General features: G+C 46.5%; 1 protein-coding gene across 1 annotated transcript in view; it reads left to right on the top strand.

Moving 5' to 3' along the window:
• Positions 1 to 22,583, top strand: part of mRpL18 (mitochondrial ribosomal protein L18) — a 60,949-nt gene extending 38,366 nt beyond the window's left edge. The window contains exon 3 of the mRNA XM_075686897.1: positions 22,306 to 22,583. Coding sequence (XP_075543012.1) covers positions 22,306 to 22,374 — 69 coding nt within the window. The 3' untranslated portion in view covers positions 22,375 to 22,583. The remainder of the gene's footprint in view (positions 1 to 22,305) is intronic.
• Positions 22,584 to 23,088: the final 505 nt, after the last annotated feature.

A 23,088-nucleotide genomic window follows, 5' to 3' on the forward strand; every position in this document is an offset into this window, starting at 1 on the left:
AACGGGTTCAGAAGTGGTAGGCGCTTAGATGATAGCCTGTTCGTGCTTACCCAGTGCATAGAAATAGCTAAGGCGGAAAATAGACCTCTGTATTTAGCCTTCCTGGACATAAGTGGTGCATACGACAATGTGAACAGGGAACTCCTGTGGAACATATTAAAAGCTGAAGGTATCGGTAATGAGGTAATTGATTTTCTACAGGAACTATATCGAGAAAATAATGTTGAAATAACATGGGAAGGAAACAAGAGTACGACAACTGTCGAGGTTCACAAAGGATTAAGGCAAGGTTGTCCTCTATCACCGCTGCTGTTCATGCTTTATATGATAAGCATGGAAAGAAGGTTACAACGAAGCAATCTAGGGTATAATCTGTCGTACAGATTAGGCGAAAAGGTTGTTGAGCAACGACTACCGGGTTTAATGTATGCGGACGATATTGTACTGCTAGCAGATAGCCAGGAAGATTTGCAAACTCTGGTTAATTACTGTGGGGACGAAGGAGACAGTTTAGGTTTCAGTTTTAGTGCGGCTAAGTCCGGTGGGATGTTTTTCAACGATACAACTGATCAGGAGCTTACAATACAAGGCCACGAAATACCCCGAGTGGCCGAATACAAGTATCTCGGGGTATGGATAAACGAAGGGCAGATGTACATGGAAAAGCACGAACAGTCTCTAATAGCAAAAGGGCGAAGAGATGCCGGGATAATGAAACATAAGGCATTGTGGGGTTACAACAGGTATGAGGTACTGAGAGGCATTTGGAAGGGAGTAATGGTGCCGGGGCTTACTTTCGGGAATGCCGTCCTGTGTTTAAGGGCAGAGGTTCAGTCGAGACTAGAAGTAAATCAGAGAGCTGTGGGAAGGTTAGCACTAGGTTCCCACGGGAAAACCACAAACGAAGCAGTACAGGGAGATATGGGCTGGGCATCATTCGAAGCACGGGAAGCTCAGAGTAAAATCCTATACGAAAAACGTCTGAGGAAATTGGATGATAACAGGTGGGCAGCTAAGGTGTTTAAATACCTATACAGAAAGAGCGTTGACTCACAATGGCGGAAAAGAACTAGGAAGCTAACCAGTAAGTATGCCAGACACGAGTACGAAAAAGGACACAGCATTAAACGACAGGTTAAAAATGCGGAAGGTAAAAATTGGATAAATTCAATGGAAAAGAAGCATAGTGTAGAACTATATCGATACTGGAAACAGCAGATCAGGAAGGAAGCGTTTTATGATAACTCAAGAGGCAGTGCCCTACTCTTTGAAGCTAGATCAGGATGTCTTAGAACGCGGAGCTATAAAAAGAAATTTAACGAAGAAGAAGACACATGTACTGTGTGTGGTAAATATGTAGAAACGATGGAACACCTCATACTAGAATGTGATGGTATCAATCCCGAGGTTGATGCGGCCACAGTCACACCCTTCCTGAGGCCCTAGGGTTCAGAGATGATAGTCATGTAAATAAATATGCGGTGGAAATTAGCAAAAGGCGATTGGAGGATTGGTGGCTCAAAAGCAGAGAGGTGACATAAGGTTAAAAGGGTAGGAAGACGTATTTAAAGAAAATCGAGAAATTTAATAACACACAACACAGATAAAAATAAAAGGCAAAATAAAAATCTGAGCATGGTGGCAACTGCCATCGCCCCGTTTCAAAGGGGACGCTCCTACCTTCCATCCATCCATCCATCCATCCATCTGCTACGCGGTGGGCAGCTGTGCGGCGTTGTAATTAGTATGGCAGCTGTTTTGTTGTGACGACCTGCTTCTCTAGTTGATGATTTTTGCTAACACAGTGACAGTGATGTCACAAGCCTTTGATCGGTTACTTGGTTCCAAAAGTTGACTGCCGGAACCTAAAAAATGTCGGAGCGTGTAGTCCGCTGCTCTCTAAAATAGCGTTAAATAGCCTCTCCTATTGCCTTTTTCAAGCGGATTATTATAAATCACGTTGTGTATAGAGTTCGCAACGTACACAACAGTTTCATTGTACACGTTGTAAAATTCGCTTCTGCGCTCTTTAGAAACTTGAAGCCACCGTAATGTTCGACGACAGAATGATTACCACTCATTACCAGAGTGTTTTAGTTGAGCGTCTTTACGGTACGCTCCGCTCCGAGCTGCCCCGCTAAGCCACAGCGGAGCGGCGGGTGATTTTCACGTTTTAGTTACACGTTTAGCGTAGCGGAGCGTACCTTTCGTAGTTGCAGTGCCCCCTGGCCAAATTCAGGGTAATGAAGGAAAATAAAAACACCTTATGATCACTCTTATACAGTAAAACGTATATATGTATATATAGTATAACTATTCATCCATGAAGTGTCTAGACGTGCGCTTGTAATGCGTTACCGGTCCGTTTTATCCAATGCAAAATAAAGCGCCGTCTTGGGGAACGCCACGTGTTAGCCAGCGCGCTTGCTTTTTGCATCCAATCCAATCCGTTCTGACGCCAACGCTAGCTAAAGCGCTGCGAGGCACGCTCCGCTCAGGCAGCTTCTAAGCGGACTGTGTTCCTCGCTCCGCTAGCCCGCTTACGGCTAAGCGGACGGCGCATGCGCATTCGCGCTTCCGCTCCACTTAACTGCTTAGCGGAGCGTAAACGCGCTCAACTAAAACTCTCTAACTGTTAAAAGTTGTCCGTGAATGCGTCGCGAGTTCAAAATGTGAATTATGCACACAGCTTCACTGCGTACGTATCTTAAGCACCACCGTTATGCTGCCGCCGTACCACGCAGAAAAGCTAGCTTTACATTTTGAAAAGAGTTCTGTGACACGATTTTTAAGGCCTGCAGTGCAGCACGTTTTAAAGCACTGGGATCGCTTAATTTTTTGCAAGCTTTCTACTGAGCTAGACATCCAACGACATTAAAAACAAGATGTGCTCACCTTCCCTTGAAACAGAATTGATCAGCCTATTGCACATATCGGGCGGAGGACTTACTCGTGAATACTTTTACTATACTTTTACCAGATCATCTGCCTTTCACTACGGCACACAGCAGCAAATCCTAATGTCATCTACGACATTAGGCTATCTGTAATCAACTAAAAAAGGCTAGATTATCCTATGAATTTTTTAAACAATTTTTCCAGTCTCTTAAGGAGGCTAGGAAAGGGAAATTTATGCTGTCGATCTGGTATTGCAGCGGCCACCTATGCTCGTTGTTTACATTTCTTGCACCGCTCCTCCTCTTCTAGTTTCACTATTAAAACGCAAAGCATTCGTAAATATGTCTTCTTTTGTATATTTGTGAATTTATTCATTTACCGCCAATAGAAGCGCTTTGTGCCTGCCGAAATGGCAAGACAAGCGCTGAACAGAACGCAGAAGCAGACGACAGCGAACAGGTTATAACTAGCGCCACTTTGCTCGTACGTTCTTTCCCTAGCGGCAAAAGGGGCGAACAAGACCAGGCGTGCTGGAGGAGGGAGATCTGTGCAGGTCTGGAGTTCAGTAGGTCGTGACCCTCAGAACGGCGGCGCTTGCGGGGAGTATCGGTAGTTCATGGAAGAGCAGACACCGCTCGCGGGTTTCTCTTTCTCTGTTTAAAGGCATTGGTATTGGTTTGCCTGACTTCTTGATGCGCTCCACTTCGGCTACGTGCTACTTCTACGCTTCCCCAGCCGTCATGAGTGCTGCAGGCCCACTAATCTTTTGGCATTCGTTCACAGCAGCGTTCAAGAGGGCTGCCATCCTTTACGCCGAAGAAACAAATCACTGCGCAGCGGGCCGCAATTTCGATGTTTCTAAACGGATGGTACGAGAGTGGCGACTGCAGCGAAGCGAAACTTTCACCTGTGTGATGGCAAGTGAGAAATTTCCAACGTGCCGAAGTATGGACGCTTTCCGGAGCTGTAGGCTAAGCTTGCGGCGTACGTCGCTGAAATGCATGATCAGTGCCTGCCAGTGAAGTGCGACGTGGTCATGAAATAAGCCCGGACCTCCACCTTAATTTTAAGGCTCTGCTCCGCCGTGAGTACAACGAGTGGCTGGCGGCAGAAGACTGCGAAATTACGCCATCCGGACCTGTCAAAAGAGCCTCCCTGACGGCTGCGTGTGGTTGGGTGCATTTGGCGTGGGCTGCTGTTGTGCAAGATGTCCTGGTGCGGTCGTTTGCCAAATTTGAAATTTCGCTGGACCACGACGCGCTGTGGGACCGCAGCAATGATGACGATGGCAGCACTAGTGAAGACGAGTAGTCCAATGACCATGTCAGCTACTAATAAATTTTCGTTATCGAATGCGCGCTCGGGTTTTTTTTTTTTTTCGGTCAAGCGATATGGAGGGGTCGACTTACAATCGTGTAAATATGGTATGCTTTCCTTGCCACAGTATATATAGGTGAGGTCAGCGCTCGTTTCTCCCCTGGCGGAACTATTTCACCTCCAACAGGTGTAGGTTTCCACCGCTTCCCTTCACGGTCGCACCCGCGTTTGGTTCACGCTGTATGCGAAACGTTTCTTGTTGGTGACGGCGCCTGTTCGGATCACTGAAAATTATTATTGTGTTGTTAACTGTCGTGACAGCAATGTAAACATGAAAGGCTTGATGCCACCAGTGAAATTATGCCGATTCACAAAAAAATGGTACAAGAGAAGCACACGACAGGCATGGATCACTGTGGTGCGCCGAATGAAGTACACAACTTGCAAATGAAGCGAGCTCGTTCATTGATCACTCGTGAGTGTATGACGGTTTTTATATGTAACCCACATGAATTTCATGATTACTCGGTATATAATCTTTTTATTCATATAAAGACTTTCAGTTGTTCAACCAGCGCTTGTTCTGTCATCTTTCGCGTCTTTCGTTTGTATGTGTGCAACCCAAGAATGGAAACCACTTCTGTTGCATGCGCTAGCAGTGGCCGAAGTTCACGCTTGAATATGTGCACAATGCATTGAACATGACCGGAGTTCATTCCTGCATCACCACTGCACCGATCGGCCGAGTTACAGGATGATACGCGCCCGCGTCTTGGTCGCACCAGCATTACTGAAGCAGAAATGGTTACTACTAATACTTTCAACTTCTGTCTCTTGAGCACTGTTAAAAAATGGCCAAGCTATTTACATTGCTGCCCCTATTCTATATTGTAGGGGACGTACTAGTTAAAAGTTGTGTGTGCATGTCGTACTTGTGTTGTGCGGCGATATATTTTGTTTATTTCCGCACAGTGTTGATGGAAGTCCGTTGTTGCCATTGGAGACAACACAGATTTGTAGCAAACATTTTGTGACAAACTTCAAAAATGAATTTAGCCGACACACATTGTATATGCGAACGATTATTCCAGCAGCACATACGATGTTGTTTCCAATTACCCGCTCAATGTCACTTACATGGCTAAGCAGACGCTGCCCTTTTGCCGTATTGCAGCCACAAAAATAATCGACAAGCGTACTGATCTTCTTAAAGGCAAATAGAAGCTTGTACATCATCCTTCAAATAAAACGTCCACGTACACACACGTAGGCACACACCGCACAGTATGAAACATGCCCATACACGCGCAGTGCAAGAGGCAATCAAGGCGGTGCGAACGAGAGATGGGAGAGGTGAACTACCAGCTAGTTAAATTTTTCCCCGCACGCGGCGCTCTCTCGCCGGTGCAGCAACGCTGCTCGCGGTGCTGTTCTTGTCTCAGCTGTGACCGCTCAAACGGTGCCGTAAGCATCGCCAGAGCTTCCGAGATTTCTCACAGATGCGTAGAAATGTGCTACGCACAAATGAAGATATGACATGCCGGTGACAATGAGCAACCGAGCAGGCCAGTATATGTTACCAACAATGTGAAACGACAAGCAATGACAAGTTGCTCCCAAGATCGTGTGTCATGCAACATTAGCGGTTGCACGGATCCTTTGCATCCACCGTGACGAACGGAAGTGGTGCTGGCTAACACAGTGCTTGGTTAAACACGGGGAAGGCGGAAGATGGAAATTCAAGACGATGAGCAAAACGAGAACAGGGTGAAAGCAGGAGCCAACGTTTCGACAAGTGGACTTGTCTTCTTCAAGGTGACATATGCTCTCCTAGCCACAGTATATATAGGTGGGGTTCTTCTATAGGAGAGATAAGGTGGGTGGGTGCGGCAACAAGCGAAGGTGTGCTAGCGACGAGGGCGTCGAATTGAGAATAAAGGAGTGCTGTGCATATCGTAATCTGGGCTATAAAAAAGTACAAGAATGAGGCCTCCAAACAGCTGAGCAACCACACCCATTACAGAAAACTCGACTCTAACCCAACTTCAGATTACAGCAATACTGTGAAAAACACAATACCGGAGCTCCTAACCAGGGAACTAATCACACACTCTGAATATCGCTTCATGATGCCCAAGAACAAAAAAGCAGGCGATTTTTATCTTCTTCCTAAAATACACAAAGTTTCGGTTGAAGAAATATTTACAGCAGAAATCCCAAATCGGCCTATTGTGTCTAATAACAACGCACCTACTGAGTCACTGTCTAAATTCTTAAATCACCACCTGTCAAACCTCCCCACCACCCTCCCATCTTTTGTTCAAGACACGCCATACTTCCTTCCATTTATCGACAGCACCAACGCCAACCAAATCTTTTCCGACTGCGCTATTGTGGTCATTTTGGATGTATCTGCCCTTTACAATAACATACCCATGAGTGAAGAAATTGAAGCAGTTTCGAAATCCCTTGCAGTCAATCCTGAAGCGCACGCTCCTGAAGTTTACCTGTCCCACCTTAGGTTAGTTTTCATACTCAACTATTTCGAATTAGATTCTATTCACTAGCTGCAAACTTTCGACACTAGCATGGGAACACCATTCGCTCCCAGGTACGCAAATATTTTTCATGGGTCAGCTTGAAGCAGACCTGTTGAAATCCTACCCTTTAAAACCCACACCTATCTTCGTTACATTGACGACATATCTATAATACGGGGACACGGCACAAGGGCATTAACCGACTTAATTACCCATTTCAATCGCTTTCACCCGAGTATTAAATTTACAGCTCACCACACTCCTAGTCAGACCAACTTCCTTGAGACGACGGTCTACATAGAAAACTGAAAATTGAGAGTGACACTTTACCGGGAGCCTACAGATAGCCAGCAATATTTAGACTACAACAGTCATCACCTACGACACTACAAGCAAGCAATTTTTATCAGAGAAATGAAACAAATAAGAAGAATCTGTAGCAAAGACCACAATTGTATCCACCACCTAAATGATCTTAAAACAACGCTAGCAGAAAGAAACTATCCAGAAGTTGCTCTCACTAGAGCTGATGATGTCTTGTCAAGATTGGAGAGACGAAAGGGGATATGCTTTGTATCATGCTGGTCAGGTTTGGTCTCCAGCAGAGCGCTGTCTTTATGGGACAAACTGACGGGTCTCTTAACAATGGTTTACAACTTGAAGTGCACTCAATGGCTGAAGGCCATCCGTCAGATTGGATACATTGAAAGTCATGTGATGCATAGCGCACATGGTCAGAATGTGTGCCAAGGGAAAGGACATGCAGTTGAGAACAGCAGGCGGTGGTCAGGTAGGTGAGGTAGTAATGTGATAAGAGTAATGCTCCTGTCTTACCGGTCGTTCTCATGTCATTCGAATCGGATGGCATTAGCATCGAATGATATTATTTGGCTGCAACGCAGCGATATTTAATGCCATTAGAATTGAATGACTTCCGCGATCAAATGAGTTGGAGAAACTCATTCGGCTTCACACTCGAAGCAAATGTATACTTTCTCCAGACAGAAGGCAAAATATGACATTGAGCTTACCTAATTTCAGAAGTATTCTTGTAAAAAGGTAATTAATTTTCCATGATTTAAGCCATCTGTCACTTAACTCACGAAAAGCTGTACAGCCAGAGGCCACAAAATCTTTTTACTCCCTACTTCAGTCGTATCTGGCTGCCGTAGGTTTGCTGGTCGGCCATACTGTAAACAATCAGGCACCCGTGTGCACATGTATTTTCGATGTCTCGAGTGGCACCTGCGTCTATTTGATAATCGAGACTCTTCCGCTGATTAGTATGCTTCGCTCGCAATGCAAAGCACAAATCAACTAACCGCTTCACCTGCAACAACTGAGCCTTGTCATCCAGCACTGCTATGTCAGTCATATTGTTTATCTTCAGTTTATCAGCTATGGCTACTAAGCTGGCTGAGCCTTGTTTTGGCTTATGGTCGCCACATATTCTAGAAATAGTTTTATATTCGTGTTATTTGGGTGAAGCGTTGCCCCATGTTTATATTGCAATAAATAGATTGGCTTTCCAGACTCTCTGCACACACTGCCATTGATATCATGACCGAATGATATTAGCTTTTCCTGTGTACCGCCACCACAGGTCAAATGGCATTCATTGCACTGAATGTCATTCATTAATATGTCCAGTGTGACGGGATTATAAAAGACTTGCAGGCATAAAATAGAGCCAGCTGATGTGAGACAGGGGAAGTGCTGTAGTGGACATAAAACAGACCTGTGTGCTCCAGCCTTCAGTGTTAAGTGTGTACTATGTGAGCAGAAAGACCGAGCTGTCAGAACAATGCTTTGGGAAAAGACGGGGAATGCGGGAGATCGAAATTCAAGACGATGAGCAAAACGTGAACAAGGTGAATGCAGGAGCCAACGTTTCGACAAATGGACTTGTCTTCTTCAAGGCCTTGAAAAAGACAAGTCCACTTGTCGAAATGTTGGCTCTTGCATTCACCTTGTTCTTGAAGAAGACAAGTCCACTTGTCGAAATGTTGGCTCCTGCATTCACCTTGTTCACGTTTTGCTCAGAACAATGCTTTGTGTCGTAAGTGTTACATTTTCTAAATGACAGCTGTGTGTTTGTGCCGAGTGGGTATTGTGGCAATTTTTGTTCATTTTTTTTCTCATTATATCTTTTTACAGCAGAACCTTTTGACCCAGACAGCCAAAAAAACGGAGAATGTGTGTTGTGCTTTGCTTTTTAGCCTGTCCGTGTCAAACACTTATGCTCTTAAAGATGGATTGGTACCAGCATGCCCAATTTCCAATCTTAATATGTTTTTTTTTCATTGTCAGGTGCTTGTTATGACCACAATGGTATAATGTTATTGTTTCTTTTTTTTTCTATGACCAAGTTGCTTCGCACATGTACCGAGTGCAGCTTAGCTAGCTTGTGCACTGACATGTTCCCATAACAGCTTATTCACTCTCTATTGTAGTGCTGCTCATATATCAAACACATGCCAGCAACTAACCTTGTTGATGGTAGCCAAGGTTCATGGCGTGACACCTCATTGCATACAGCAGTGCTTAAAGGTTGGGTTTGCACCCTCCCCTTCTCCGCCCCCTGGCAGGTCAACTGTAGCACTGTGGCATCCATTCGACAAGCGCTGGAAGTGATTTTGTTACCATAGCGCCTTGCGCGGGGTAATTCTAATTCTAAAATTTTTCGATTAATGATTTAATCATGATAAATCAGTTGATGTAGCATGAGAAAAAGCAGGAAAGTAGGTATTGTTGTTCTGCTGCATGCATTTCCCAGAGGCACTGCATGTGACGGTAACTACCCTCGCTCGACTAAGATCCTTGGCACAGCGTGCTGTTTCATGAGCTCGAGTAATGCGGAGGCTGTAGGCTTGGATCTCACCAATGGCGCGTAATCGTTTCGTCCACATTCATTTCCCTTTGTTCCTTTCTAGATTTTAATTTCAAACACAGCAGCTGATTTCATCTATGCTTTCCTTGTCTTGATCGTCCTGTTGGCTTTTTATGGTCGTGGTTGACAAGATTCGAGCTCGTCAGTTTCGCTTCTTCTTGTACATATATGTACATATACATAAGGCAAATGTACAAAAGTTAACCTTAGTAATGTTTTGACAGGTGCTCCTGCTTTAAACAGAGTAATCAGTCTTATGACAGCAGAGCCATTACATGTGTGTGCGTGCGTGCATGTGTGTGTGTGTGTGTGTGTGTGTGTGTGTGTGTGTGTGTGTGTGTGTTGTGTGTGTGTGTGTATAAGTGGATCTTTCAGTGGGCCAAGTGTATTTAGCAAGATGAGAAGCGCAGCTTCACGCTTATCTTTGGTTTATTTACCCAGCAGTTTTGGTCGGTAGACTGACCTTTTTCAAAGGAATATGTATATGTAAACATAGGTCAAAGAATAGGAGCTCGTAGGCGGTGATGATGAAAACCTCTTTTTCAATATCATATACTGGCCTCCAGATCCAGGTTGGTCTCACACATCCTATATCATGGAGTTCAGGCCAGAATTCAAGATATAGGAAAGGAGTGAATTGTAATAGCGGCCACGAAACCACACCGAAACACCATGTAGATTAGGAGGGGATAGCATTCAAGGAAGGTGTCTTCTTCGAATGTCTTATGTGGCTGTGTACTTCCAAATTAGACCGTTTCTTCTTTGTTGTTGCATTTTGAACAGAGTAGCCTTTCCTCTTGCTCCTCAGAGTCCTCAGGATCCTGTCACCAACATTCCACAATGTGCTGTGTCAATGCCAAGGTGACGTAAGGTCACTTCCTGCTTTCTTGTCAAGCAGTGTGGGATGGTGATGGAACACGGTGGAATTAGGGTTGTGATTCTCGTTTTCGCTTCCACACTATTTGAATTGACATTGAGTGATCAATTTAATTGTCGCTTTGATCTTGGTGCAGTATTGTTTCCTTCCATTACTGCGTCGTAGTGAGCTCATGAGCGCATTTATTTCCAGGTATGCCCATGTGGAAGGGTAAACATTCTAGGTTAACATAACGTTTGCCTTTTGCAAGTTCTTCAGCGAAGGTGTGTGTGCATCCGGTGAGGGATACTGTGTTATGTACCTTCTTCAATTCACCAGGTGCCCTTGAGGAATCCGTGCAGATGCATACATTTAGATTATCGTCAGGCTGGATTTCTTTTAGTGTCTGAAATGCATCCAGGGTTGCATAAAATTCTGGTGTGGTCTGATTGCCATCTGGTCGCGAATGTGTTGCGTTTACATTTATTTTTCTGTTCGCTCTACTGGCACCAAGTGGTGACGATTGTTGCCACTGTGCACATTGTGTCTGTGAAAATGGTGCCGTAAGCACTCTGGATCCTCTTGTAGTCTTCGAATGGTAGATATTTCGTGCGATTCAGCTTGCAGCATTGTGTAGATTTGTTGCTCATTATGTTGCTACATGTCCGCGGCAGGTGCTGCCAACATGAGGCAGTTTCCTCTGGTGTTGCGTGTATTCTGTGCATGTAATGGATGAATCGACTGCTTTGTTTGGTGTCTTGCCATCTGTGATGTCTGTTGCAGCTTTGCTGATCAACGAGCTCCTGAAGAGTGTTCATCTGGGCCTGTGTCTGAAAAAGCAATATCGCTGTTATTTTTGGGAGCCCTGTCACTGCTCTCATCGCTTCTCAGTATTTTCCAGTAATCGGTGTTGCACTTGTGCTAAGCTTAGTTGTTCTATTGTATAGGTTAAATGTGGCTGCATTACGGCTTTGGTAAGCCGAGTTGCTACTTCTTTTCGTATACAGCCAGCTTGAGCAAAAGTCCTTCTTATAAGACGCATGGTCTTTAGAGCTGATGTTCTGGCTTGCTACACTCACACGTTGGCACCTCCATCTTGTGCCAGCTTGTGCAGAAGTCCTTCTCGTAAGACGCATGGTATTTAGAATGGATGTTCTGGTTCGCTACACCCACACGTCGGCACCCCCATCTTGTACCAGCTTGAGCAGAAGTCCTTCTCGTAAGACGCATGGTCTTTAGAGCTGATGTCCTGGCTTGCTGGACCCACATGTCGGCACCCTCATCTTGTGAGAGCCTAACGCCTAACACTTTCCGTTCACTGCATTCATTAAGAAGCTCACCTCTTAGTGTTAGCTGCATGTTCACAAAATATGCGCAATTGCGAACCTTGCAGATGATTCCCATGTACGTCCTTATCATGCTGCACAGCTCCAAACAGATCTTTCTAACGTAGACGTCGGTTATGGGGATAGCTTCTTGAAGGTGTATATTATGGTCTGTCACGCTGAGGAGGTTGCTTCAGAGAGTCACATCATCTGCATATATTGTGAATGCCATCTACCTTATCCATCTACTGAATCCCATTTACCTTATTTACTTCCCATGGGAGTCAAAGGAGGGAGGTATTAAAAATTGTTGGCTATATCACGAACCCTTGAGGGACACCTCTACTGTTAAGGAATTCATTGCTCACACTGTATTCTGTCTTCACTGTTACGGTACAGCCAGTAAAGAAGGGTCGGACAAGAGCAGTCATTTTTTTCTGGGATACCCAAATTAACCACTGTATCCAAGATCACCTTGTGCAAGCATATAGGAAAAATACCAGGACATTACCGACGTTTCAGCCATTGACAGGCTTTCGTCAGAGTGAAGGCCTGTATTTTTCCTCGTACCCTGGTATTTTTCCATACAGGTTTCTGTTCTCGGACCTGTTTCACTGCAGGATCTTGTGATTCAATGCTGTGTGGATATATATATAAATCATATCATAAGCCAACAATGACACCAAGGAAAACATAGGCGAGTTTACTTGTACTTCCTAATTAAAGAAATTGTAAATTAATTGAAATTGAAGTGGATGAAGAAACAACTGGCCTTAGGTGGGATACGAACCTATATCTTCACATTACACGTGCGATACTCTTACCAATTGAGCTACTGCGCCGCCTTTTTCCCGTCGACTTTCTGGGGTATTTATCTTTTTACTACACTAGAAGTAAAGCTGGGAGTGTAAGCCAGCGCCACCACTCACAAACCTTGGCGGCAGATGTGGAACAATCTTCCTGCTGCGGGCGTCACGAGTACGTGATCTATTTGTATTACAGCAACTGGTCAGTAAACCCACACATGCTATCACAAGGCAACAATGTTGCCTGATTTGGGACCCTTATAATGTACAGATCACATGCTTGTGGTGCCTGCGGCAGAAAGGATGTTCCACATCTGCCTCCTAGGTTTGTGAGTGGTGGCGCTGGCTAACATTCCCAGTGTTACTTCTAGTTGTAAAAACATATATACCCAAGAAAGTGGATGGGAAAACGATGCTGCGGTAGCTTAATTGGTAAGAGAGGGCATCGCACACATAATGCGAAGACGAGGGTTGGTATCCTACCTGCGGCCAGTTATTTCTACGGCGAAGCTGTATATGGCTAGGGCATTTCCATCGTCCACGAACAACCTGTGAACTAGCTCGTTGGCACCCCTCAGCGCAACTACGCTCATGCCACTGTCGTGCTCGTGCCACATCATTGTCTCTTTCCAAAGCTGGATCCGTTGCTGCTCCTTGTTTAAAGGGACATGAGCCATTCATTGGCAAGAGAAAACTATCATCATCATCATTAACTATTGTCATCAGCAATGGCTTGAGTATCGTCATCTTCTTCCACAGCTGCCTTCATTGCCACTCATCATTCCAGCTTAGATTTTCATTTCTCTTTTGTCCTCATAATGGGGAGCCTACCATAAATTTTAACAGCAAAGCTGTCTATGGCTAGGGCGAATCCATTGTCCGTGAACGACCCACGAACTGGCTAATTGACGTGGTCGAATGATGAGTGCCTGCACCTGCACGCCAAGGTGGTACGCATGACGCACGCAGAAATGGGCAATCTTCCGCAAGCGATCGTTCTCGCCCGCGGCAACCCCTACGCACTCACATCAAAAAGGGACTTGTTAACGATGCAGTCAACGTGTTGCCTGAGATCAAGTACCGGGAGGATAATGCGTGCGTGCCGTTCGCCTATAGATTCAGTTTGACGTCCCTCACACCGGTTCAATGGCGTGCATCAAGGCAAAACCGCTCATGCAATTGGCTTGCAGGCACGGCATCAAACTCAAGAACTACTGGAGTTGCGTACCATCACCGTCACTCTGGACAGAAAGACGGGGCTTGCTTGTCGGCACAAGTAATTTCCTGTTGTTCAGGCCAGTGCCATTGTCATTCACAAGTGGCAGGGGCCCACCTACTCAGACATGGCATATGAGTATGACTGTAAGCACCCCCAGAAGCTGGTACACGTTGCCCTCAGTAGGTGCATGGACATCAGTAGGCTGTACTTCACCAACACCAAGGGAGATCACATCTTCTACCACACCTGAGAGAACCTGGGCCATGACCTACTGGACGAGTTTCGCCAACTAGATAACCACCACCTTCCCACTGTCACCAAAGCGTGCGTGCCTACACTTGCCGACCCACTATATACCTTCTCACTGGTGGCTCTCAGCGTCAGGTTGCTCTGTCTGTGTGCAGAAGGCATGGTTCACGATGCCCTACTCTGACATGTATCCCTCTTCTGTCTCTCTGGGATGTGGTCTGATTTCTTCGTTCAAGTCGACAGCTACACCGCTGTCGTATGTGCCCAACGAGTCGACTTGCGAGCTCGTGGAGTTGCAATATACTTCAGGAATGACATAGCTGCCACCGTCTGGCCATACGATGTTTCATCCACCACCCAAGAACTAGAAAGCATGGCATTTTATGCTGCCCTGTGTGCCGTGAAGACCGCCAATGGGACGATCGTTGCCACCACGTACGTTTGACCTCCCTTTTCTAAGCGTGACGTAGAGGACTTTATGAATGACCACTTTGGATGGCTGCTCAATCCGGCTGACGGTTATCAAACTCTAGTCCACATCGTTCGCGACTTCAGTGTGCACATGTTGTGGCCAGATGGCAATTGGCTTCCATCGTTGAGGCTCATACGGTTCGGGCTACAGTGCTACACCAATCCCAAGGTGCCAGTGACCACGAGGTGTTCGCGTTTGAACTTAGCCTATGCCAAGAACCTGTCCATCGTCATCACCAAACCCTTGGCCGTCTACCATAGCGGTCACAAAGCTATAGTAACTTGCGTGAAATAATAAACAGTCTCAAAATATTTATGTATCTCTGTGTTGTACATTATATTGCCACATCCAGTACGCGGCACGTAGAGGAAGACGAAGACCTCGCGCATTGCAGAAGAGAAGAGGTCCCTGCGCGATAGTTTTTTCAGTTGGCCTGCAATTAAAGTGTCCTGCCGTTCCTTTATCAGTTCCTGCTGCTTGGGAATCGTGACACTGGTGGAGGCACCGGGTAAATGTTTCGGATGCCTGTCAGCAGCCCCACATCAAGCCCAGAACGTTTTCGGCATGTCGAAATATCCGTTCATCGCGCCAGCCGTCGTCTACTAGGCCTAAGCCCAGAATTTGGTCCCCTACCAGGAAGTCTGCCTTTTACCACGAGTGCCCAAGCCATGGCAAACCCCTGCCCTGCACAGGTGACTCTTTTGACTTCTCGATCTCCCGTGAGCTTCTACGGCAATACCTACGAGGATGCAAAAGACTTGCTCGAGGAATTCGAGCGCGTAGCCAAGTATAATGAGTGGCATGCTGGACAGAAGCTATCCCATGTGTATTTCTCTCTTGAAGACAGACCCCGCACGTGGTTCGCAAATCTCGAGGGAATCTGGCCATGCTGGGATGAGTTCCGCCGCCAGTTCCTCCATACGTTCGGGAGCACCGAAAGGTGAGACCACGCACAGCGTCTTCTCGAATCATGGATTCAAAAGTCGAATGAAACTGTTGCCATGTTCGCTGAGGACATGGCTCGTCTCTGTCATCATGCAGACCTCGATATGTCTGAGGCAAAAAAACTCAGCCACCTCACGCACCGCTACATCACATATCAGCCAGGTGACAAAGTGTGGGTTTGGAGTCCCATCCGTCAGCGAGGGCTTTCAGAAAAGCTACTGATGTGGGACTTTGGTCTGTACAAGGTTTTATGGCACCTTAGCAACTGGAACTATGAGGTTATCCCTGACACTCCTGCTCCTCCAGGGCGAGGCAACGTCCACCAGAAGTTGTGCACATTGTGCACATGAAGCCCTATTGTTCGGAATGAAGTTCCCACACCTGGCACATCTTCCTGCTGCTAGGTGAGCATTGGGACGATGCCCTTTCTGGAGGGAGGCAAATGCCACATCCAGTATGAGGCACGTAGAGGAAGACGAAGTTCTCGCACATTGGAGAAGAGATGAAGAGGTCCCTGCGTGATCGTTTTTTTGGTTGGCCTGCAAATAAGGTGTCCTGCCCTGTTTTATCATTTCCTGCTGCTTGTGAATCATGACAATATCATCTGTACAGTTTCACTGGTCATCCACCTTTGGAGAGTGATATGACTGCCAAATTTTTTCATCCACTTAAATTTGCATTTATCATTTCTTTAATTAGTAAATAAAAGTAATCTGTCCTACGTTGTCCTTAGTGTCTTTATTTGTTGACTTATGATATGATTAATAGAGAATCGGGCCCCTCAGTTCTCTTTTATCTCCTTTATATATATATATATATATATATATATATAAAGTCTGTGGATATAAAGAGAAATGGGACAAAGATTGCTAGGCATAATGTTGAGACAGAAAGAGAGCAGTTTGGATCACAGAGCAAACAGGTATAGGAGATATTCTAATTGACATCTAGAGGAAAAAATGGAGCTGGGCAGGTCATGTAATGCGCCGGTTAGATAACCGTTGGACCATTAGGGTTACAGAATAGGTACCACGAGAAGGAAAATGCAATCGAGGACGACAGAAGACTAGGAGCGAAGAAATTAGGAAATTCGCGGGCGCCAGTTGGAATCAGTTGGCGCAGGACAGGGATAATTGGAGATCGCAAGGAGAGGCCTTCGTCCTGCAGTGGACATAAAACAGACATATATATATATTGTCACAGCACTGCGCGACTGAGGCAGAGAAAGAAGAAGTAGAGTGGGCGCGCGTGATCTCGGGGGTACTCTGCGCCGGCTGGGCCTGGCCTGTAGCTTCCATCTCAGACCTCGTTTCACCCTGTAAATACACATCACTCGTAACATCTTTCGTGGAGGTGCGGGGTAAATCTTGGACGATCCTGGACGACCCAGCTCTACCAACTGTCCGACGGAGTAGGCGCTTGGCCGGTTTATGACCACAAGCAGCGGACATGGCCGATTCCAGAGAAGGCAGTGACGACTCCACCTGTGGCGGACCAGACAGCAATCACGCAGGTCAGCCTGGCTACTGGACACCACTGCGAGAGCCACCCACCTTTTCGGGGAAGGCGAACGAAGACGTCGACGACTGGCTTAAACACTACAACAGAGTGAGTCGCCACAACCACTGGAGCACTGCGAAGCAGCTCGATAACGTGTTTTTTTTTCTCGCTGGAATCGTGCTCCTCTGGTTTGAAAACCACGAGAGCGTTCTGACCAGCTGGGACAATTTTGTAGAAGAATTCACCAAGTGCTTCGGGGACCCGATCTCTAAGAAAAAGAAGGCTGAGCAGACGCTTTCCCGACGAGCTCAGTTACCTGGCGAAACGTGTACAACGTACATAGAGGCTATTCTGAAATTATGCGGAATCGTCAGCACTACCACGAGAGACGAAGACAAAGTAGGACATCTGCTTAAAGGAATCGTTGAAGATGTTTATAATTTTCTTATAACGAAGGAAGATCTTAGTACTCCGTCTGATCTGAGGAAACACTGCCGGGCGTTTGAAGCGCTGAAAATGAGAAGGATTGGGCCAAAGTTTGGATGCTTGGACAACGTTACTACTATTGCAAGTGTGTCCGTCCCAACCCACGACGACATCTCCTCGGTGATTCGGCAAGTGGTTAAAGAAGAGCTTGAACGCCTTAATGTTGTTGACGACGCTCATGTGTGCCATCAGTGTGCGTTTGATCATCGCTCTCGTGTGCCACCGGCCATCTGGCACCTCAGAGTTACCGAGAACCTCTCAGGACCTATGCTGATTGTACGGAGAGCAGCAACTTGCCACCGCAACCGACAAGTCTGGGACGCCGACAAGATGCACCGCAACGATTTGTTCCGCGGGCTCTTCCCTCCTACAACCAGGCTGAGAGTACGTTTCCACCCATAACACCCATGTCACCGGTGTCACCCGCGACAAGCCGCAACTCCCGCATTTGCTACAGCTGCGGTGTGCCTGGACACATTGCTAGGTATTGCCACCGCCGCCAGCAGCGTGCTCCACGGTTTAATTCCTACACACCCTGTGTGCCCGCTGACGAGCCCTGGCCGTATCCCAGTTCCTTCCAGCGGATGCAGCAGGGACGCACGCACCGCAGTGACTCCCCCGTTTCCGATCGCAGCCTGACACCACCACCGACACGACAACGACGCTCTCCATCACCTCGTCGTCGCTCGTTATCACCGCCGCCGCTGGGAAACTAGCTGGTGCGACCGACGGGGGTGAGGCCGCAATATGTTCATCTTCATCAAGACCCCCTTGTGTAAAATTGTTTAAAAACAAAGTGTGCGTTTTAGTTAACAATGTGAGTGCTTTTGCTTTAGTTGACACTGGGGCGGCAGTTTCTGTTATGAGCCTGTCCTTCAAAAATCGTCTTGGACAAAAAGTTGTTTTCTTGGGATCGGAACGTTGGCTGGAACCTTTCGTGGAGTTGGTGGTGAAATGTTATGCCCACTTGGGGTCTGTTCTGTTTCAGTTACGATAGGGGCCAGACATTTCGAAGTGAATTTACTGTGCTTGAACGTACAACGCATGACATTATTTTAGGAATTGATTTCTTGCGTGAGTGGGGGGCAACTTTGGATTGTGGAAGTGACGCAATTTCTCTTCGCCGCGACAGACGAACTTCAATGACAGATAGCACCAGTGATACCGCAATCGTTCTCTCCGTGTCACAAGATGTGACTTTGCCCCCTCAGACTGCAATGTTTGTACCTGTGAATACTTCTCGCCCTCGTACAGGTTCTTGTGGTTTAGCCGAGCCCGATTATAACAATGCGCTCAAGCAAAATGCGATAGTCCCTCGCTCCCTCGTTGTCACCACTGATGGTTGTACTCGTTTATGGACAGTGAACGTTTCAACCCAATCCATAACATTGCCGCTAGGACTTAAACTGGCAAGTTTTGATGAACAAGCCATTGTCAGCGTCGGAACGGTCGAAATGTCAACTGCCGAAAAGAAATTCAACCCCAATTCCAACCATGATAATTCTGCTGACTTTAAGCACATGATTAACAAGTCGCTGTCTTCTAATGAGCAGTGTCAGCTGGAAGCTGTCCTCACTCGCTACGCCACAGTGTTTGATTTTGCTCAAGGCCAACGACCGTCCCATACACCACCGGCGTCTCGTATGCAACACCGCATCCATACAGGGCAAGCAATGCCAATTCGTCAGAAGCCCTACCGCGTTTCACCTTCAGAGAGAAAAGTCATCGCCGAGCAGGTCGAAGAAATGTTACAGAAAGGAGTGATTCAGGAATCATGTAGCCCTTGGGCTGCTCCTGTGATCCTAGTGAAGAAAAAAGACAACTCATGGAGATTCTGTGTAGACTATCGCCGCCTAAACACCGTCACAAAGAAAGACGTGTACCCCCTACCACGAATAGATGATGCCGTCGACAGCCTCGGCTCCGCGTCGTATTTCTCTTCTGTTGATTTACGGTCAGGATATTGGCAAATCCCCATGCACCCCTCAGACAAGGAGAAGACAGCCTTCGTGACACCTGACGGTCTCTTTGAGTTCAACGTTATGCCCTTTGGCTTATGCAACGCTCCAGCGACATATGAGCGATTTATGGATACCGTGCTCCGCGGACTCAAATGGGAAATTTGCATGTGCTATTTAGACGACGTCATTATCTACGGCCGGACATTTCACAAGCACAATCAGCGCCTGTCGATCGTTCTTGACTGTATCCAGCAAGCTGGCCTTATTTTAAACTCGAAGAAATGTCATTTCGGTGAGCATCAAGCCCTCGTACTAGGCTTTCTGGTCGACAAAGACGGCATACGACCAGACCCTGAAAAGATAGCAGCGGTTCGCGACTTCCAACAGCCACAAACGATGAAAGATCTGCGAAGCTTTTTGGGCCTTTGCTCATATTTCCGGCGCTTTATCAAGAATTTCGCACAGCTTGCCTCTCCCCTCACGTCTCTCCTTCACAAAGGCACCCCATAATTGTGGACTGCTGACTGCGAGTCAGCGTTTCAACAGCTGAAATTTTTGTTGACTTCTGGACCGGTACTGTGGTATTTTGATCCGGAGGCATCAACTGAGCTGCACACTGACGCCAGCGGTGTGGGTGTTGGCGCTGTGCTTGTTCAACTCTGCAGTGGCCGTGAGCATGTAATTGCCTACGCTAGTCGGACACTTACAAAAGTGGAGACGAACTACACCGTTACTGAACTCGAGTGCCTAGCAGTCGTATTCGCCATTCAGAAGTTCCGTCCGTATCTACATGGCCGCGCATTCACGATAGTGACTGACCATCATTCACTCTGTTCACTGGTTGGGCTGCGTGACCTGTCTGGTCGGTTGGCCCGCTGGGCTTTGCGCCTTCAAGAGTACAGCTTTTCCATTAACTACAAGAGCGGGCGCTGTCACACGAATGCTGATTGCCTATCCCATCTCTCTTCGCCTCACACTAAAGCTGAGGATGATGACTTCGATGACTACCTAGTTTCCATCTCTTCCGGCTTTCCAGACCTGCATACCGTCGAGAGTGAGCAACGTTGCGACCCTACCTTGAAATCCCTACGGACAGCTGCACGTCAGCCAGCACGAACAACACCGTTTACTTTTCGTAATGGTTTGCTGTACAAAAAAAATTACTCGGCGGATAGTCGTGCCCGAAAATCTGTGCCCTGCTGTACTTCGTTCCATGCACGACGATATCACGTCCGGGCACCTTGGCTTTGCACGCACACTACACTGACTTAGAGATTCTTCTGGCCCAAGCTCTGGAAAACAACGAAACAGGATGTCGCCAGCTGTACTGTTTGCCAGCGCTACAAGCAAACGACGACGGCCCCAGCAGGCTATTTACAACCAGTTAGGCCACCGACGCAACCCTTTGGAAAAGTCGGCATCGATTTGCTTGGCCTGCTCCCAAAGACGTCAGCTGGCTACCGCTGGATTATAGTATGCGTAGATTATCTTACTCGCTACACGGAAACGGCGACACTTCCATCCGCCACTGCAGCCGATGTCTCTTCATTTTTGTTGCATCACGTCATACTTCGTCACGGCACTCCCCGGGTTGTCATCAGTGACCGTGGACGGCAATTCACCGCCGACGTCGTTGAAGAACTTTTACGGCTTTGTGGTTCTGAATATCTGCATTCCACTCCTTACCACCCGCAAACCAATGGCCTCACGGAGCGGACGAATCGAACCCTTACCAACATGTTATCAATGTATGTCGCCGCTGACCACAAGAATTGGGACGCCGTCTTACCTTTTGTAGCGTACGCGTACAATAGTGCCAAGCATGAAGTTACAGGATATGCGCCATTCTTTTTGCTGTACGCACGTGCTCCCCAGAGCTTTCTGGACACTATTCTACCTTTATAGTGTCAAGAAGATCCTTCCATCGCCCAAACTGTGTGTTGTGCCGAGGAAGCACATCGACTGGCGCATCTTAGGACGTTGTCCTCACAAGGCAACAGCAAGATTCGCTATGATGCGCGGCATATCCCCGTCAGCTTTACTCCCGGTGATTATGTGTGATTATGTTTGGTTGTGGTCACCTGTTTGCAAAAAGGGATTGTACCGCAAGTTTCTCGCCACTTAGACCGGACCATTCGTTATACTCAGCCGCTTGAGTGATGTAAACTATGTCGTCGCCAAAGTGACGGCAAGTAATCGGCGTTCACGTGTGACGCAAGTTGTTCACGTGGCCAGACTAAAGCAGTACAATCACAGGTCCCTTTATCTCGCTCAGCGAGCTTCGTCTGCCCCCGGGGATAATGTCGCAGCACTACGCGACTGAGGCAGAGAAAGAAGAAGTAGAGTGGGCGCGCGTGATCTCGGGGTACTCTGCGCCGGCTGGGCCTGGCCTGTAGCTTCCATGTCGGACCTCGTTTCACTCTGTAAATAAACATCATTCGTAACAATATATATATATATATATATATATATATATATAATAGCATGTGTGAGTGTGCGCATGCTATGCTGGTCGCTGCTCTATGAGGGCGTCCCTCCAGTGAAGCCAGACTTTACGCCTTGGCATACAGCCCTGCCACGTTGTAACGGAGTTGCATCTCATACACATACCTTTATTATATTTGTTTAGACCGTGGTAAAAAAAAAGGTGTGGTTAGGTCTGTACAAAAGAAATGCAAGCAGGTTGCTTCTGATGGCAAGCAAAGTTTCTGCCAATTGTGCCATTGCTAATATGTGACATAATAATTATGCCTAATTACAAACTTTGCACTGTTGTTGCTATTCAAAGGTGAAGTTGGTGTGAGTATAACCATTTTGCTTTCTTTCTTTTTTGCGGTGCAGCTGCAAGCTTTCTTGGATGGCATGAAGGAGGGTGGCATCCTACTCACAGAATCATGGAGTCCTCACTGACTGCATCACGAAATTGTCGTTGTTTAGAAAGTTGCACACTCTAGATGTTTTGCAATGAACATGCAGTGAGTTTTATGATGGTACAGTGGCGAAAATCCTGTGCTTACTAGTGCTTGCAGTTTGCAAGCTTTGTCCATATACTTCAAAATACTTGTCATGGGAAAATGCTGTTCTGTATGCAAATAAAAAATGGCATTTCTTTAAAAGTTGTTGAGCAAAATTTTTTGAAACTTTGCAGTCTTCGCCAATGAACAATGTGTAAAAAAACTAGAAGTGGAAATCTACAAAAATATCTGATGCTACCAATGAACGTTTCTGTTCAAGAACTGGTATTTATCTAAAGTGCTCTACTAATGTGTACACAACACATTTTCTATAAATCTGATCCCATGCTGCAAGAGCAGCAGAGTGTTACACATGCAAGACCTACGGGTATTTACTTGGACAGCACAATAAGGGGGACAGGAAAGGAACAAAAGATTGCCAGTGCTAACTTCCAGCTTCTGTAGCACTATTCCAAAAGAACTCGAGTAGTATGTGTGAAGAACAACCACCTTCCCACCTCCATCATCGTTATTAGTATTTCTGCATTTCAAGCTGCCATTGAAGAATATTATGCACTTTTAACTGCTTCATGTTGTCACTATTCTTTTTTTCCTTTCAACAACAGTCCCTTCCGCAACAACTTCGGGCATTGCAGGCATTGTAATAAAC

The sequence above is a fragment of the Dermacentor variabilis genome, chromosome 3, assembly GCF_050947875.1.
Source record: "Dermacentor variabilis isolate Ectoservices chromosome 3, ASM5094787v1, whole genome shotgun sequence".
In the NCBI taxonomy this organism is placed as follows: Eukaryota; Metazoa; Arthropoda; class Arachnida; order Ixodida; family Ixodidae; genus Dermacentor; species Dermacentor variabilis.